Genomic DNA, 17,757 nt, shown 5'->3' on the forward strand with positions numbered 1-17,757 from the left:
ACAGAACTGAATGGGTGCTCTGGTCGAACTGAACCAATCATTGACTGGAAATGGTTATGTTCGGCTACTTGTAGACCAACTGCAATCACTCGTGGACCTCATGTTCGAAAACAACGATGGAACTGTTATGGATGGCAACGCGCCGTGCCACCGGATCACAGATGTTCGCGATTGGTTAGAAAAACATTCTGGACAATTCGAGCCAACGATTTGGCTATCCAGATTTCCCGGCGAGAATTCAATCGAACATTTATAGGACACAATCGAGCGGTCTGTTCGTGCACAAAATCCTGCACCGGCAACACTTCCACAATTGTGGACGGCTATAGAGGCAGCACGTCTCAGTATTTCTGCAGGGGGCTTCTAACGACTTGTTGATTCCATACAACGCCGAGCTGCTCCACTATGCCGAAAGGAAGGAGATCCGACACGATATTAGGGGATATCCCATGACTTTTGTCACCTCGGCGTAAGGTGAGAGAAATAGTGAATTCGGTAGATGGTAGCACGTAGTGGAGTTTGCCCCCGGGCTCAACATGCGACACCGTCCCACACCACATCAATTATAGTCAAAGTATTAAAGGTGTGAACAGAACCCACTCTCTCAGAGGAAAACATGTCAACTTCTTCAGCTGTTCTTCCATCATCAGCTAGTCTCAAGGATGGTGAATCGTTAAGATCTTATATTCACCAGAGAGCTACTCCTAAGAAACCAAAAGAGGGTGCGTGGCAGAACAAAGGGCTAAACACATCTGGAAGCAGTTAAAACAGAGTAAGAGGTGGGTGGCAAGGGCGGCTGGTAGAGCAGATAGAGTCGAGTGAGACACCCCAACTCAAATTACCCCACCTCCGTTCCGAAAGCAGTTTAAAACATTATTGGAATCCCGGTCCCGGTCGGGCACACAGTTTTTATCTGCCAGCACGTTCAACTAAGATGCTATTAGCACGGTGCTTGTACGCGGTTCGGGCACGCTCGCCTGTCGTTCGCCTACGGGCTAGCGACTTCCTGTCACCTGAAGGTCACTCGACGTGTCGCGGAAACCATTTCGTCACGTAATGTGCAAGTAGTTCCTCGTTCTGTGGCTGCTAATATCGGGTTTCTCTACCCAGTGGTGACTGAGAGAAGTACAGGTAAAGAGACATTTGTAGTTCTTTCGCTGGTGTTTACGGAAGTACGAGGGGCGTTCAATAAGTAATGCAACATGTTTTTTCTTCTACCAAATTCGGCTGAAAAGATGCGGAATTTGCTGTGGGACACCACGAACTATTCCCCCTTCAGGCCCTATAGTTTCCATAAATGCCGATAAATGGTGGGGCTACACGTAGTGTTGAAAATGGCGTGTGTAACAAGGTGCGTTCGAAGCAGAGAGCCGTTACTCAGTTTCTTTTGGCGGAAAAATCAGAGCCTGGCAAATATTCATAAGCGCTTGCATAATGTCCATGGAGACCTGTCAGTGAAAAAACGCACTGCGATCGTGGGCGAGGCGTCTGTCGCCATCGCAACAAGGTCACGCAAATCTGTCCGATTTCCCGCGTGCCGGCCGGCCGCACATAGTTGTGACTCCTGCGGTGCTGGAACGTGCGGACACTCGTATTCGAGATGATCGATGGGTCACAGTCAAACACCGCACAGCTCTACTGGACGCCTATGTAGTGCTGACACATTCTGCCACCAGTTGGGGTACTCAAAGGTGTGCGCACACTCGGTTCAAAAATGGTTCAAATGGCTCTGACCACTGTGGGACTTAACATCTGAAGTCATCAGTCCCCTAGAACTTAGAACTACTTAAACCTAACTAACCTAAGGACATCACACACACCCATGCCCGAGGCAGGATTCGAACCTGCGACCGTAACGGTCACGCTGTTGCAGACTAAAGTGCCTAGAACCGCACGGCCACACCGGCCGGGCCTACTGGGTTCCTCGCCGCCTAATATAAGACCGTGAAGAGCAACGAAGGACCATCCGAGCGGAATTGCTTCGCGTTACGAGGAAGATAGTGACATTTTTTTGTCGAAATCGCGCAAGAGACAGAACATGGGTTCATCACTTCGAACCGGCAACGAAACGGCAATCCATTGAATAGCGCCACGCCGTACCACATCGAAAGAAAAGTTCAAAGACGCACCTGTCGTCGGTAAAGTCATGGCGACCGTCTTCTGGAACTCTTATTGGGTTCTTCTGTTTGATGATCTCCATCATTCTGCAACAACCAGCTCTGAAGCATATTGTGCTATCCCAGGAAATTGAAGAAACGACTTCAGCGTGGTGGTCGCCACAAAAATGCAACGAACTTCTTGTTCTCCATCACAACGCAAGGCCTCACACAAGTTGCACTCGCGAGAGGAGCTCACAACTTTTCATTGGACTTATCCACCCTGCAGTACCTTCCGACTTCCGTCTGTTTGGCCGGATGAACGATGCACAACTCGAGAAGTAGCGCGTGGATGATGGGGAAGTTACTGACACTGCAAGACATTGGCTCTGACGTCGACCCATATAATGGTATCATGCGGGATAGAGGCCCTCCCAGTAAGGTGGCGTAAGGCCGTCGCATTGAACGGAGATTAAGTTGAAAAATTGGTTTTTGTAATCGAAAGAGTGGAGAATAATATGGTATATTGGAATCCTGGATAAAACAGACCTGATTTCAGAAAAAAATTGTGTTGTATTACTTATATGACCCTTAGCAAGCAGACAGAGGCGGAGATTTCGGATTATTAAAAATTTTTTTTATTGAGTTCCAGGATCAGAAATAGAAGATATGATAGAGGAGATTCGTGCTCTCCAGACCTTACAAGTGATGAATCACGTAAGTTTGTGTTTCGTTTGTCTGTAAAACGAGTAGTTCATTTTGTTTCGTGACTGAAGTCTCTGTCTTCATTTCCATTTCTGACGTCCAAGTCCTGATCTAAATGTTCTTTCTATGTTCAAAGATTGGTACACAATATCAGTCACCGTCTGTAGTCGCATGTTTCTGTCAAAGGGAAGTGAGCAAGAATTATGGGAAATAGACGATCAGCCACAACAGCCAATGTCCCAGGAAGAGGTGGGTATATCCTCTCAGTTTTCGGGCTCTGATGACTGTATAATTCGTCACATTAAACGTGAAAAGAATCGGCATGCTGGTAACTTTACTGCAACAATGAATTGTTAAGACAACCTAACAGTAAACTATGTGTAGTGTAAACGGTCTGCAGCAAAATTAAGTGAACTTCACTGATTTTTCAATATTACTATGCATATGTGCTTCCTTAGATTCCCAAAAGTCACTGATTACTGCTCAGCAGTCTCGTTTTGGGGTGCGGATTTGAATAAGTTGAGGCCTTAGCGTCCTGCAACGCTTCCAGGATTACCATACCAAAATTAATTCTATCTGAAGCATAAAAAATAAATGCTTTGTGGTAATAGGGGAGAGACTCATGTTGTCACTTGAGTCTGAAAAAAGATGCGCTGTTTATAGCGGGTTGGAGTCTCTGTTGGAAGGAATCCTTGTCATTTGACCGCAGTGGTTCGTAATTTTGCAATTGGTGAATAGGACTGCTAACGGCAAAGGAATAGGCGGAGCGTAAGTGAACGTCACGAGGGAAGCAGATCGGGGTAGGACGCGAGAGTGTCCACATCGAATTGGGGCTAGCAGCAGATCTGTCCTTATCGACTTGGCATAGTAGCGCAATAGAGGCTGCCACGCCTTGGAGTCCCACAAAGGTGCTGACGACTCCGTCGTAATGAAGGGAGCAGCACATCTGCAGTCATACTTACGGTGAGCGTAAATCGCAGCACCTTCAGAGCAGTTCAATTCGATTTCATACTTGAGGAATCCAGGACGATCGCCTGTGTCATCATTTGCACTGGTAATGAATGTGTGGACTTCTGGTATTTAGTTACTAACTTCCAGTCACTGTTCTGACCGAGAATTACAGGATGTAGTCAGAGTGAAATTTTTTGCAAATTCCCCACTTTAAGAGCTATTACTAGGGCGGCAATTTTCGCGTTATCCATGTAACTTTATACACAAAAATTTAGAGGTTAGTTCTCCAAGAGGTGGTCTGTCGACCGTTAGTTTTGGAAGGTTAAGGGAGAGTCGACACTGTGGGGTTTTCCAACGTTTCAGTACTATTTCTGTGAGTGCAGACAGGAACTTAATAGTACCACTGAAGAGAGAAAGAGAGTAAATAAAATTTCCTTTTACGCGATTTTCGTATTTCTTATTCTCGTTATGTCGTCTATTTGAATTGTGTACACTAAAATAAACACACATTTCTATAACGTACATATTTTTCCCTTTCAATTGATGCAAGAATCATATTCCTGTCGAATTTTTGCATTTTGAAGTATAATTTAAAAGCATCTCAGCGACCCGCCCATACAGCCGAGCGCATCAATGAACCACTTCCAGTATTTGAGGGGGCGAGCTGCCTCCGAATCTGCCACGCAGACAAACGACGAAGGTTGATGAGCCAGCCAGCCCGGAAGAGATTTTCAGGCAGTGTCACCATATCCAGTTAGATAAGTGGTGGCCAAGAGTACGGCTCGCAAGTCGTGTCCTGACACAAGTGCCATAGGGCTCCACCTGGCTGCACACTTCCCCCACTGCCACACTTCACTGTCTGAGTGTGAGTAGGGGAAGAGGGGAAAACAGCGAACGTGCCTGTTGAAGTGACTGTGCAGTTGCGTTTGTAGTAGTGTAGGACTTGGTTTTGTATTTCACACTATGCACAGCATAGATTACGAACAAAACGACTTTCCAGCATTATTCAATTATTTTTGGCGCATTCAAAAGATAATATACATGGTGATTATAATTAAACTTTCAAAATGCTGCAGAAATAACGCCACTGGTCAAAATGACGTCAAATTGCAACGGAATATTATCGGAGAAGGGGGAAAACATATCGCAGAAGCGCGGGGTAGCCGCGTAGTCTGTAGCGCCTTGCACGGTTCGTACGGCTACCCCCGTGGAGGTTCGAGTCCTCCCTCTCGCGTGGGTATGTGTGTTGTCCTTAGCGTAAGTTAAAGTTAGATTAAGTAGTGTGTAAGCTTAGGGAACGATGACCTCAGCAGTTTGGTCCCATAAGACTTTACAACAAATTAAAAGAAAAAAAAGGCAGAAGAAAAACAATAGCGTGAAAATTGATCAATAGATGGTGCTGTATGAGTCAGAATACGTAAATGGAAACACCTGTCATGCCCACTACCCGTTGAAGATTGTACAAACACGCCGGGTACACGGCTTTTCCTCCTTTCGCGTCTGCGACGTTCACCATGACTGTCTCAATGCAGGATCGCGCTCTGCTCGTAAAGCTGTATTACAAGAATGGTGACTATGCACACGTCGCTCATCAGAAGTTCCGGACACTGAAAGCTTTGAAAAAAGGCATTGGTCCGATGACTGCCGTGGATGTGGAGAAAATGATTCGGAAATCCGAAAAGATGGGTTCTTTTGGTGTGCAACCTGGTAGAGGGAGGGAACGAATTGATTCGACATCAGTGGAAGCAGTGGCCACAACAATGCAGGAGGAGACGAATGGTGGTGTACAAACGTGTAGTGCACGAAGAATTACTCGAACATTGGACATAACAATGAGCACGGTGCGTAAAATCCTACGTAACACCCTTCTTTGCTATCCATTCAAAATTACCCATGTGCACGAGTTGCTTCCTGTTGACCTGCCAGCAAGACAGACCGTTGCTTTGGAATTTCTTACTCGCATGGAAGTGGACAATGATTGGCTGTGGAAGATTTTGTGGACAGACGAAGCCCACTTCCATCTGACAGGATATGCCAATACACAGAATTGTCGAATATGGGCAACGGAAAATCCACACGCAGATCAACCAGTACCACTTCATGCTGAAAAGGTTACTGTGTGGTGCGGGTTTACGGCATCATTTACCATAGGACCATATTTTTTCGAAGAGACAGGTGCTTCAAGTCCTGTTACCTGTACCGTCACTGGTAAGCGTTATGAGTGTCTTTTGTGCAACCACCTCATTTCAGCTCTCCAACAGCGTGGATGTGTGGATGGGATCATTTTTATCCAAGATGGCGCGCCTCCGCACATTGCAAATCCAGTTAAGCAGCTGCTGAAGTGCCATTTCGGAAGTGCTAGAATTATCAGCCGCCATTTCCCTGCAGCATGATCGTCCCGATCACCTGACCTTAATCCGTGCGACTTCTGGCTGTGGGGCTATCTGAAAGATGTCGAGTTCAGTGTTCCAATTGCAAACTTAGCTGCATTGAAGGCACGCGTTGCGCAACACATTCTGAACGTGACCCCGGAAACACTTCGATCAGTTGTGGAACATGCTGTTCCTCGATTTCAGCTTGTTGCAGAAGACAGTGGACAGCATATTGAACATGTTTTGCGCCAGTCAATCGGAAATTAATAATCCGATTTGATTTTGATTGATGCTTTTTATGCGGTTTTTGCATCAGGACAATTAAAAACCGATTTTTCCCATCCGACGTGATACGACCTTGCCGTGGTGGATGGGCTTACGTAACTAACAGTACCAAATCTGTACACCCATGCACACTGAGTAGTACAGTTTGTTTAACGTCAAACGTACACCTTAGGCATTGTTGTATGATTCATTTGTCATTTGTAGTCGACCACTATTAAATTATGATGCCTACAGCGCCACCTATTGCTACATTTTGTAACTATTTATTTTTCTTCTACCATACGTTTTCCCCCTTCTCCGATAATATTCCGTTGCAATTTGGCGTCATTCTGACCTGTGGTGCTATTTCTACAGCGGTTTGAAAGTTTAATTATAATCACCCAGTAATTGTCACCCGGTACAAATTGTCGGCATGCAGGCACACGAAAATAGTTTCACAGATTTTCGCACTCAGGTTGCCACGCAATCATGACTTATTTAGTTTCATAATCTAAAAAAGCTCTTTCACACAAGTATGTCGATCGAAATATTGTATCACTTTTACAACCTCGTTGTGGAGACGTGCAAACTCTACCGAAGGAAAGCAATGTAAATGGGCTAGATAGTCTTAACGTAAAAGGATTTGTCGCTAAAACGGGAGTCACCTTGCAGGTCAGTCATTTACATCTGTATATGCACAGTGGCACTTTCAACGAAATTGCAAACGGTCTCCAAAACAGCTCGAAAACAGTTGTACGATTGGCAGTGTGCTCAAAACGTTTAGGAAACTACCCTGTAATTCTTTCAAGCTGCAATGAATTCTTCAAACATCGCGTTTTCTTTAACGGCGATGAGCTAGGGGAACTGGACTGTGTGTGTGTCAGAATTCGTCCCTTCTATAAACCAATTTCCTTTTTAAATGCATCCCCATCAAAACAGAAAGAAGCTGTTTCTCACTTTGCAGTGTGCAGACATGTCCACTTAAAATGAGAGGTCTGCAATCCAGTCTGGATGTTCTAATTTTTGTTCATGTACTCATTTTCTTCTTTATAAATTCAATAACAGCCAGTTTGAAACAAAAAAATCGTTCCAGGTATACCACGTGACTTAATCAGCGTACCTTGCAACAGTACATAAGTCTCCGTACTCTCCGTTGATTTCCATCGAAAATTGTTGCATGTGATAGTGGATTAATAAGTGCAACTTCAGGAATTTTACTATTCAAAACACTAATTTCTTCACACGCTGCGGCCTGGAAATTTTGCGTAAAGTGCTTCTTGATGTACAGAACAATGAATCCCGTCTGTCGATTGTCGTAACTTTTTGCACTTTTTCATTGTCAACTAAATCTTTCAATTCTTTCTGAACGGTGCTGTAATATCGTTTCATAGCAAATTTGAAGTACCCGTTCCTTATGCGTCTGCATAATATATATTGAGAATTCTCATCTCTCTCTTATGTCATTCCCATTCATTTTTAAAGGCTCATGACGTTAAATCGATAGACTGCCTCTTTTTTTGCAGCCACTAGACCTGTGAACTTCCTTGATACCGCGAACAAACAGCAAAGCGTAAATAGTGCTGACAACGATCTACTAAACTGAAGTGTGCCGAACAAAAAATATCACACAGCAACGTTTATTGAACCGAAAAGTAACCGACTATTCTGCTGCATGGATTTTCAAATAAGAACTAAGAAAATGTAGCAGCAATCCTGGCTCTTTCAAGTCCAAACAGAAGAATTCCCTCATCGTTCACTCCTATTCTATTGGGGAGTTCCTGGTAAAGAATTAAGTTAATTCCTGTGCTACATTGTTGATCATGCTAATTTAAAGTGTGATTCAAAAGTCACGTCCAATACGACAAATAGGGTGATAGTATGGACCAAACAAAAAAAAAGTCTAGTAAACATGGGGTCTAAAATACGTACCTTAAGATAAGAGCACATCTTCATCTTTGTTGCTGTGAAACAAATCTCTTTTCCTGCAAACTCTTTGCTTTCCATATTTTGAGGTATGGCCGTATGAACCAAAACAAGGAAAAAATATTCAGCAAACAAGAGCTTTAAAGCGCATACTTTAAGAGTTATGAGCACTTGTTCGATAGATGAAATGTTTTTCACAGTAGCCAAGATGAACAAGTGGTCATAGCTCGTAAGGTACGCATTTTATAGTACTTATTTCAAAAATGGCTCTGAGCACTATGGGACTTAACAGCTGAGGTCATCAGTCTCCTAGAACTTAAAACTACTTAGACCTAACTAACCTAAGGACATCACACACATCCATGCCCGAGGCAGGATTCGAACCTGCGACCGTAGCGGTCCAGCAGTTCCAGACTGAAGCGCCTACAACCGCTCGGCCACACCGGCTGGCAGCACTTATTTACTGGAATTTTTTTTTTCTTGTTTTGGTCCATACTACCACCTCTAAGAGTTTGTCGATGGAGTTCTGTTTCATCCTGTCTGTCCTGTGGGACACGCTTTTTGTATCACCCAGTTTACTTGCTTAGGATTTGTTTTTCTGCTTAGGATTTGTGTACAGTGTGGTTCTAATCAAACGTTTGCTACTTGAGGCAGTGTCGACGGAGATCAAGCGTCATTGGAATGATATTAAGACTGCGCTGCAGGATTTGCGTTGTTAGTAGTGTTAATGTCATGAGTTGCCGTTAGGCGCCGGTACTGATGCGGCGACGTAGGATTGAATCACAGGCATCAGTGTGCATCACAGTTGCAGACAGTCAACATGGATCTGGAAAAGGTGAGGAGTTCTTTGGTGATAAAGCGTTTTTATCAAAATAACAGCAACATTGCTGCTGCTCTTCGCGAATATCTACGCGATAAAAGGAGGTCCTCTTTCCGCGCTGGGATTGAGGAACATGATTCGGAAGTTCGAATTAAATAGTGATTTGGGAATTGCTCCTGGGAGAGGCAGAAGGCCGGTTGTGTGTGGCTGAGAATGTTGGACTCAGTGTGCGATATTCAAGCAGTGCGTGAGCTGAACATTGTATAGACGACTGTTCGAAAAGTGCTGCGAACAACTGTGAAGTGATATCCCTAGTGCGACTCCATGCTGTTTTGGATGCGTATAGTCGTCAGATTGAGCAAGGTGTGTCGTCCTTAAAGTAAACATGGTACGTAATTAAGAAATGTTACGTGTGTGAAATCTTATCGGACTTAACTGCTAAGGTCATCAGTCCCTAAGCTTATCCTAAGGACAGACACACACACCCATGCCCGAGGGAGGACTCTAACCTTCGCCGGGACCAGCCGCACAGTCCATGACTGCAGCGCCCAGACCACTCGGCTAATCCCGCGCGGCCTGTTATTATCTCATGTGGACATTAAAATGTGTTTGTTTCAACAGTTTATCCGTTATTTCTCTTCCGCGTCTTCTTACATACTCGTATGTTTTTAAAAGTTCATTGTATTACTATCAAAAAATATATTTTTGTGTCTACAGTCGCAGTTTATTTGTTTTGCCTGCTGGCGACCGGTTTCAGTAAACAGTACCATCCTTAGGCTATCAAAAAATTCTATTACAACGTTAGAACAGTAGTTCTAGAGCAACTTACAAAAATACGGGGGTTGCGTAGTATACCGTTAGCAGAGCCTGTTCTGTTGATGGTGCGAATGGAGCGGTCTAAAGTTATGGTGATTCTCGTGTACGACTGTGACGGTATTATCCTGACGCATTACGTTCCTCCACGGCAGACTGTCACTGCACAGTATTACTGTTCGTTTTTCGAGCATCATCTGCGACCAGCTTTGCGAAGGAAGCGGCGACACTTTCTGCGCAACCCACCCATCATTTTGCATGACAATGCGCGGGCGCATACAGCGCAAGCTGCGCCTGCTCTGTTCGGTCGATGGAACTGGTAAGTACTGTACCATCCACCATACTCCCTAGACTTAAGTCCTTGTGACTTTGATTTGATTCCGAAGATGAACGAACCACTTCGTGGCATTCGCTTCAGAACTGTTCCAGAGATTCGACAGGCAGTACACCGCTCCATTCCCACCATCAACAGAACAGGCTCTGCTAATAATATACTACGCCTTCCACATCGCTGGCAACGGTTCTACACTACGCTGGTGACTACTCTGAAGTACAGTAACAGGTGCAGACATCTAACTCTTTTGTATCGGTTGTGAATAAATAGTTGCCTCTATTTAACTTCCAGCCCTCATATTATACATTATGGCAGCAGACGCTTGATATATAGGGACCTTAAAACGTACAGGTAGCATCTTAGCCGTGGCACACAGTCGTCACGCTTGCTTCCCAAGTAAGTGTGGTCAAATGCTAAAAGAAACTTTAAAAATATATAAATATATGTAAATTGCGGCCAGCAGTGATAAGAGTGCCTCATATAAACAGAGTTTACTATTATTACTATTATTATTGTTATATTTATGTCTTTTGCCTCGTCAGAAAGTCGCAACGTAAAAGATATCTAAGAATAGCAAAAATCTGAAAATAATAAATTAGTTAATAAAATAGTCCCTCCCCCCTGTAATAAAAGATTGAAAGCAAAACCGCAAACGTATTCAGCTAGGGTTTGGGTTGTTTGGGGGAAGAGACCAAACTGCAAGGTCATCGGTCTCATCGGATTAGGGAAGGATAGGGAAGGAAGTCGGCCGTGCCCTTTCAAAGGAACCATCCCGGAATTAGCCTGTAGTGATTTAGGGAAATCACGGAAAACCTAAATCAGGATGGCCGGACGCGGGATTGAAGTATTCAGCTAAGATCACATTTTACCATTAGATAAAGTTTATGCCACTATCAAACATCGATGTGACCACGTTTCTTTAAAATAACGCAAGTGCCGTCGTAAGAATGGCGTTACACAGTAAAAATACAAAATTAATTTTTATTGAAAAGAAATCGCGCGTCCAGATGGAATAGTGACATACTGCAGCTACGGTATATAGGTGATTTACAGTACTGGCCATTAAAATTGCTACACCAAGAAGAAATGCAGATGATAAATAGGTATTCATTGGACAAATATATTATACTAGAACTGACATGTGATTACATTTTCACACAATCTGGGTGCATAGATCCTGAGAAATCAGTACCCAGAACAACCACCTCTGGCCGTAATAACGGCCTTGATACCCCTGGGCGTTGAGTCAAACAGAGCTTGGATGGCGTGTACAGGTACAGCTGCCCATGCCAGACGTTTTCAATTGGTGAGAGATCTGGAGAAAGTGCTGGCCAGGGCAGCACTCGAACATTTTCTGTATCCAGAAAGGCCCGTACATGAGCTGCAACATGCGGTCGTGCATTATCCTGCTGAAATGTAGGGTTTCGCAGGGATCGAATGAAAGGTAGAGCTACGGGTCGTAAGACATCTGAAATGTAACGTCCACTGTTCAAAGTGTCGTCAATGCGAACAAGAGGTGACCGAGACGTGTGACCAATGGCACCCCCTACAATCACGCCGGGTGGTACGCCAGTATGGCGATGACGAATACACGCTTCCAATGTGCGTTCACCGCGATGTCGCCAAACACGGATGCGACCACCATGATGCTGTAAACAGAACCTGGATTCATCCAAAAAAATGACGTTTTGCCATTCGTGCACCCATTTTCGTCGTTGAGTACACCATCGCAGGCGCTCCTGTCTGTGATGCAGCGTCAAGGGTAACCGCAGCCATGGTCTCCGAGCTGATAGTCCATGCTGCTGCAAACGTCGTCGAACTGTTCGTGCAGATGGTTGTTGTCTTGCAAACGTCCCCATCTGTTGACTCCGGGATCGAGACGTGGCCGCACGATCCGTTACAGCCATGCAGATAAGATGCCTGTCATCTCGACTGCTAGTGATACGAGGCCGTTGGGATCAAGCACGGCGTTCCGTATTAACCTCCTGAACCCACCGATTCAATATTCTGCTAACAGTCATTGGATCTCGACCAACGCGAGCAGCAATGTCGAGATACACTAAACCGCAATTGCGATATGCTACAATCCCACCTTTATCAGAGTCAGAAACGTGATGGTACGCATTTCTCCTTCTTACACGAGGCATCACAACAACGTTTCACCAGGCAACGCCGGTCAACTGCTGTTTGTGTATGAGAAATCGGTTAGAAACTTTCCTCATGTCAGCACGTTGTAGGTGTCGCCACCGGCGCCAACCTTGTGTGAATGCTCTGAAAAGCTAATCATTTGCATATCACAGCATCTTCTTCCTGTCGATTAAATTTCGCGTCTGTATCACGTCATCTTCGTGGTGTTCAAAATGGTTCAAATGACTCTGAGCACTATGGGACTTAACTTCTGAGGTGATCAGTACCCTAGTACCCTAGTACTGCTTAAACCTAACTAACCTAAGGACATCACACACACCCATGCCCGAGGCAGGATTCGAACCTGCGACCGTAGCGGTCGTGCGGTTCCAGACTTAAGCGCCTAGAACCGCTCGGCCACTCCGGCCGGCCATCTTCGTGGTGTAGCAATTTTAATGGCCAGTAGTGTACTTTGCAATAGTCAGTTGACGATCTACAGCTCATGTTTGTCCAAGTTCCATTTTTCATGGGGGCCCCCTTAAGCAGTGTACGTTTAATTATTACTACCCTATACACTTTATTTTATCTGCTATTAATTTCCTGGCGTTGATTTCATGTACTGCCCCTCAATTTGGTCCTACATTGCTAGTTGTACAAAATAATTTAAAAAAATACGCCAGTTCAAACCGGGTATAAGGAGGCCGGTGTTGACTGTCGTAACTCATCCGACGGCAGCCAGCGAGGCAGTGTGTCGCCGTCCGGGACAAAAGAGAACGTTTGAAAACTATGCCTTACCACTGTGCGGCACTTGCTGTTTGGGGATTCCGAGCGGCTTCAGGTCGTGAGTGGAAGGCGGGCGGTCGGGGCACTCGCAGCTGACGAACGCCGGCTGCTGAGGTTTGTCGCGCGGGGCCGCCTCCACCTTGGGACGCTTCTCCGGCGGCTGCGGTGGCGGCGGCGGCTTCGGCTGCGGGGACGGCGGCCGCAGTCTGCGCAGATTCTCCCTCTCGCGCCTGCGGAACTCCTCGAGGAACTGCCTGGTGAAGACCATGCGGGCGGCGCCGCGCGCCACCAGCAGTGTGCCCAGGCCGGGGAAGACTAGCGAGGCGCTGCCGGCGGCGAGGCGGCGGTCGAGCGCCCGCTGCACCGCCCCCAGGCACGCGTCCGCCCCCCGCAGGCCGCGCTCGCTCGAGCTCGCCATCGTGGCGGCGGTCATCAGCCGCGGCGCAGACTTCGGGCACCACTTCTTCTCGGCGCGGACGCCGAACTTCTGCAGCGCGCGGCCGTACAGCGTGAACGCCGGCGAGCTCTCGAACGTGTTCTTGCCGATCTGCCACTTGGACACCGAGAAAGTGCCCACATTCTTCAGCAGAGTGGCCTTCCCGTCCAGTAAGTTCTTCCTAATCTCTGCGGTGACAGCGCTCCAAAATTTTGTCAGACCTTCCTGACCGGCAATTTTCTCGTCCTTTGGCCAGAGGTTCTTGCGCGCCTCTTCTATAACGTCGCACGAACACATCTCGGTTTTCATCCTGGAACAGGATATCTCTGCAACTGGAGTCCGTACGGTGAGCGGTACGACCACTTATATAGAAACGTACCAGGAACTACCACAGAGACACTACAAGAAACGCTCATGGACGGAGACAAATAGGAGCTATTAAACAAACACAAAGATCAAACCTCCAAAATTGGTCGTCCTATCTAGAAGCCACCCGTCATTTAGGCGTGGGGTCTCTGATTACCAATCAAAGCGTCCTCGGTTCCGGGTTCGAAATGCGGCACCGCTTAAATTTTGAAATAAAATCAGCAGCAATGACGGCCGAAGACTTCCAGCACAAGAAGTCTCCCTCATTGTACCAACAGCCTTGTCAAAGAGGGCGGAGGGGGGGACAGAGTTCCAGCACATTCTCTTGTGCTTGGGGTGGCAAACTGTTTCTAAAGACGCTAAAGACGGAGGAAACCATTGCATTAAAGACGCAGAATGTGTATCCACAGGACATGTGGCCTGTAACTGAAAAGTGTCATGATGATCTCTCCACTGGCAAAAGATTCCTGAATAGCCCCCATTCGGGTCTCCGGGAGGGGACTGCCAGAGGAGACGACCATTAGAAAAAGATTGAATGACCAACGAAAGGATAACGTTTTACGAGTCTGGGCGTTGAATGTCAGAAGTTTGAACGTGGTAGTGAAGTTAGAAAATCTGAAAAGGGAAATGTTAAGGTTCAATCTAGATATAGTTGGGGTCAGTGTAGTGAAATGGAAAGAAGACAAGGACTTCTGATCAACTGAGTGCACAATTTCAACAACAGCAGAAAATGGTATAACGGCAGTAGGTTTCGTTATGAATAGGAAGGTAGGGCAGAGAGTGAGTTGCTGTGAACAGTTCAGTGATAGGGTTGTTCTCATCAGAATCGACAGCAAATCAAAACATCGGCAGCAATAGTTCAGGTATACATGCCAACCTCGCAAGCAGAAGATGATGACATGGAGAAAGTATATGAGGATATTGAAAGGATAATTAAGTACGTAAAGGGAGATGAAAATCTAATTGTCATGGGAGACTGGAATTCGTTAGTAGAAGCGGTTATGGGAGAATAGGAGTTTGCGACTAGGAACGAGAGAGTAGAAAGACTAATTGGGTTCTGCAATAAATTTCAGCTAGTAATAGCGAATAATCTGTTGAAGAATAACAAGAGCAGGACGTATACCTGGAAAAGTCCGGGAGATACGAGAAGATCTCAATTAGATTACATCGTGGCCAGGTGAGATTCTGAAATCATAAACTGGATTGTCAGGCGTACCCTGAAGCAGATATAGGCTCAGATTACAATTTAGTAGTGATGAAGTGGAGGCTGAAGTTCGAGAGACTAGTCAGGAAGAGACATTAGATACAGCAATAAGGAATAGATCAGTGCCCAGTTCTGTTGAAGTAGAATGGACATCTCTAAAAACGGCAATCACAGAAGCTGGAAAGAAAAACATAGGTACAAAGAAGGTAACTGCAAAGAAACCAAGAATATTTCAGTTGGTCAAGGAAAGAAGAAAGTATAAAAATGTTCAGAGAAATTCAGGAATACAGAAATACTAGTCGCTGAGGAATGAAATAAATAGGAGGTGCAGAGAAGCTAAGGCGAAATGGCTGCATGAAAAATGTGAAGAAATCGAAAAAGAAATCGTTGTCAGAAGAATTGACTCAGCGTATAGAAAAGTCAAAACAACTTTCGACAAAATTAAAAGTAAGGATGGTAACATTAATAGTGCAATGGGAATTCCACTGTTAAATGCAGACGAGAGGGCGGATATATGGAAAGAGTACATTGAAGACCTCTACAAGAGCAAAGACTTGTCTGACGACGTGATAGGGGAGAAAATAGGAGTCGATTTAGAATAGACAGGGGATCTAGTATTGGAAGCAGAATTTAGAAGAGCTTTGGAAGATTTAATATCGAAACAGTCAGTATGGATAGAACATATTTCATCAGAATTTCTAAAATCATTGGGAGAAGTGGCAACAAAACGACTATTCACATTGGTGTGTAGAATGTATGAGTCTGGCAAAATACCATCTGACTTTCGGAGAACCATCATCCACACAGTCCCGAAGACTGCAAGCGCCGACAAGTGCAAGAGTTATCGTACCATCGGCTTAGCGGTTCATGTATTCAAGTTGCTGACAAGGATAATATGCAGAAGAGAGGAAAATGAAGTTGAGAATTTGTTAGATGACTGTTTGGCTTTAGGAAAGGCAAAGGCACCAGACAGGTCAATTCTGACGTTGCGGTTGATAATGGAAGCAAGATTAAAGAAAAATCAAGGAACGTTCATGGGATCTGTCGACCTGGAAAAGGCGTTTGACAATGTAGAATGGTGCAAGATGTCCGAAATTCTGAGAAAAATAGCGGTAAGCTGCAGGGAAAGACGCATAATGTACAATATGTCCAAGAAACGAGAGGGAACAATAAGAGTGGAAGACCAAGAACGAAATTCTCGGATTAAGAAGAGTGTAAGACAGAGGTGTAGTCTTTTGCTCCTATTGTTCAATCTATACATCGAAGAAGCAATTACGGAAGTAAAAGAAAAGTTCAGGAGTTAACTTAAAACTCAAGGTGAAAGGATATCAACGATAAGACTTTCTGATGACATTGCTGTGCTCAGTGAAAGTGATGCATAATTACAGGATCTGTTGACTGGAATGAACAGTTTAATGATTACAGAATATGGAATGAGAGTAAGTTGAAGAAAGGCGAAAGTAATGAGAAGTAGCAGAAATGAGGACTGCGAGAAACTTAACATCAGGATTGGTCATCGCAAAGTAGATGAAGTTAAGGAATTCTGATACCTAGGCAGCAAAATAGCCTACGACGGACGGAGCAGGGAGAACATCAGAAGTGGACTAGAACTGGCAAAAAGGGGATTCCTGGGCAAGAGAAGTCTACTAGTGTTAAACATAGGCCTTAATTTGAGGAAGAAATTTCTGAGAAGGCACGGTGGTAGTGAAACATGGACTGTGGGAAAACCAGTACTGAAGAGAATCGAAACATTTGAGATGTGGTGCTATAAGGTGGACTAATAAGATAAGGAATGAGGGGATTCTCCGGAGAATCGTCGAGGAAAGGAAGATATGAAATACAATGACAAGAAGAAGGGCCAGAATGGTTGGGCATCTGTGAAGACACCACCTCCGTGGTACTAGAGGGTAAAAACTGTAGAGGAAAACAGAGATTGGATTACATATAGCAATTAATTGACGGCGTAGGCTGCAAGTACTACTCTGAGATTAAGATGCTAACGCAGGCGAGGAATTCGTGATGAGCCGCATCAAACCAGTCAGGACACTGTTGAGAAAAAGGAAAAAAAGTCTAGAAGGAAATGAGAATATACCCATATCGATTTAGATGAGCGCGAGGCGAGTGGATTAGCTCAGATGAAGACTCCGGCACAACGGATTCCTCTGACATTAACACCAACCACGAGACAAACGAACAGTAACATGTACATGACCCATACATGACACTAAATCACTAAACGACGAAGTAGTAATACACAGACATAGACGAAGTAAATATTCCAGAATTCGAATGAAGTACAACTGCCAACATGAATAACTGAGAAGTAGGTATCCTCGGTGTAGCGAAGCACCTTATGTTACTTAATAAGGGCAAGGCCTCCAGTCCAGATTATATGCCAGTCAGATTCATTTCAGAGTATGCTGATATAATAGCTTAACCCTTAGCAATCATATACAACCGCTCGCTCGTCGAAATATCCATACACGAAGACTAGAAGGCTGCGCAAGTTACACCAATACCCAGAAAGGAAATAGGAGTAACCCGCTGAATTACGGACCCATAT

At 45.0% G+C, this 17,757-nt stretch overlaps 1 protein-coding gene across 1 annotated transcript in view; it reads right to left on the reverse strand.

Annotated features, from left to right (window-relative positions):
• The window catches only part of LOC124606220 (bromodomain-containing protein 4-like), a 94,757-nt gene extending 80,836 nt beyond the window's left edge, over positions 1–13,921 (reverse strand). The window contains exon 1 of the mRNA XM_047138194.1: positions 13,201–13,921. Coding sequence (XP_046994150.1) covers positions 13,201–13,921 — 721 coding nt within the window. The remainder of the gene's footprint in view (positions 1–13,200) is intronic.
• Between the last annotated feature and the right edge of the window lie 3,836 nt (positions 13,922–17,757).

The sequence above is a fragment of the Schistocerca americana genome, chromosome 3 (assembly GCF_021461395.2).
Source record: "Schistocerca americana isolate TAMUIC-IGC-003095 chromosome 3, iqSchAmer2.1, whole genome shotgun sequence".
Classification (NCBI taxonomy): Eukaryota; Metazoa; Arthropoda; class Insecta; order Orthoptera; family Acrididae; genus Schistocerca; species Schistocerca americana.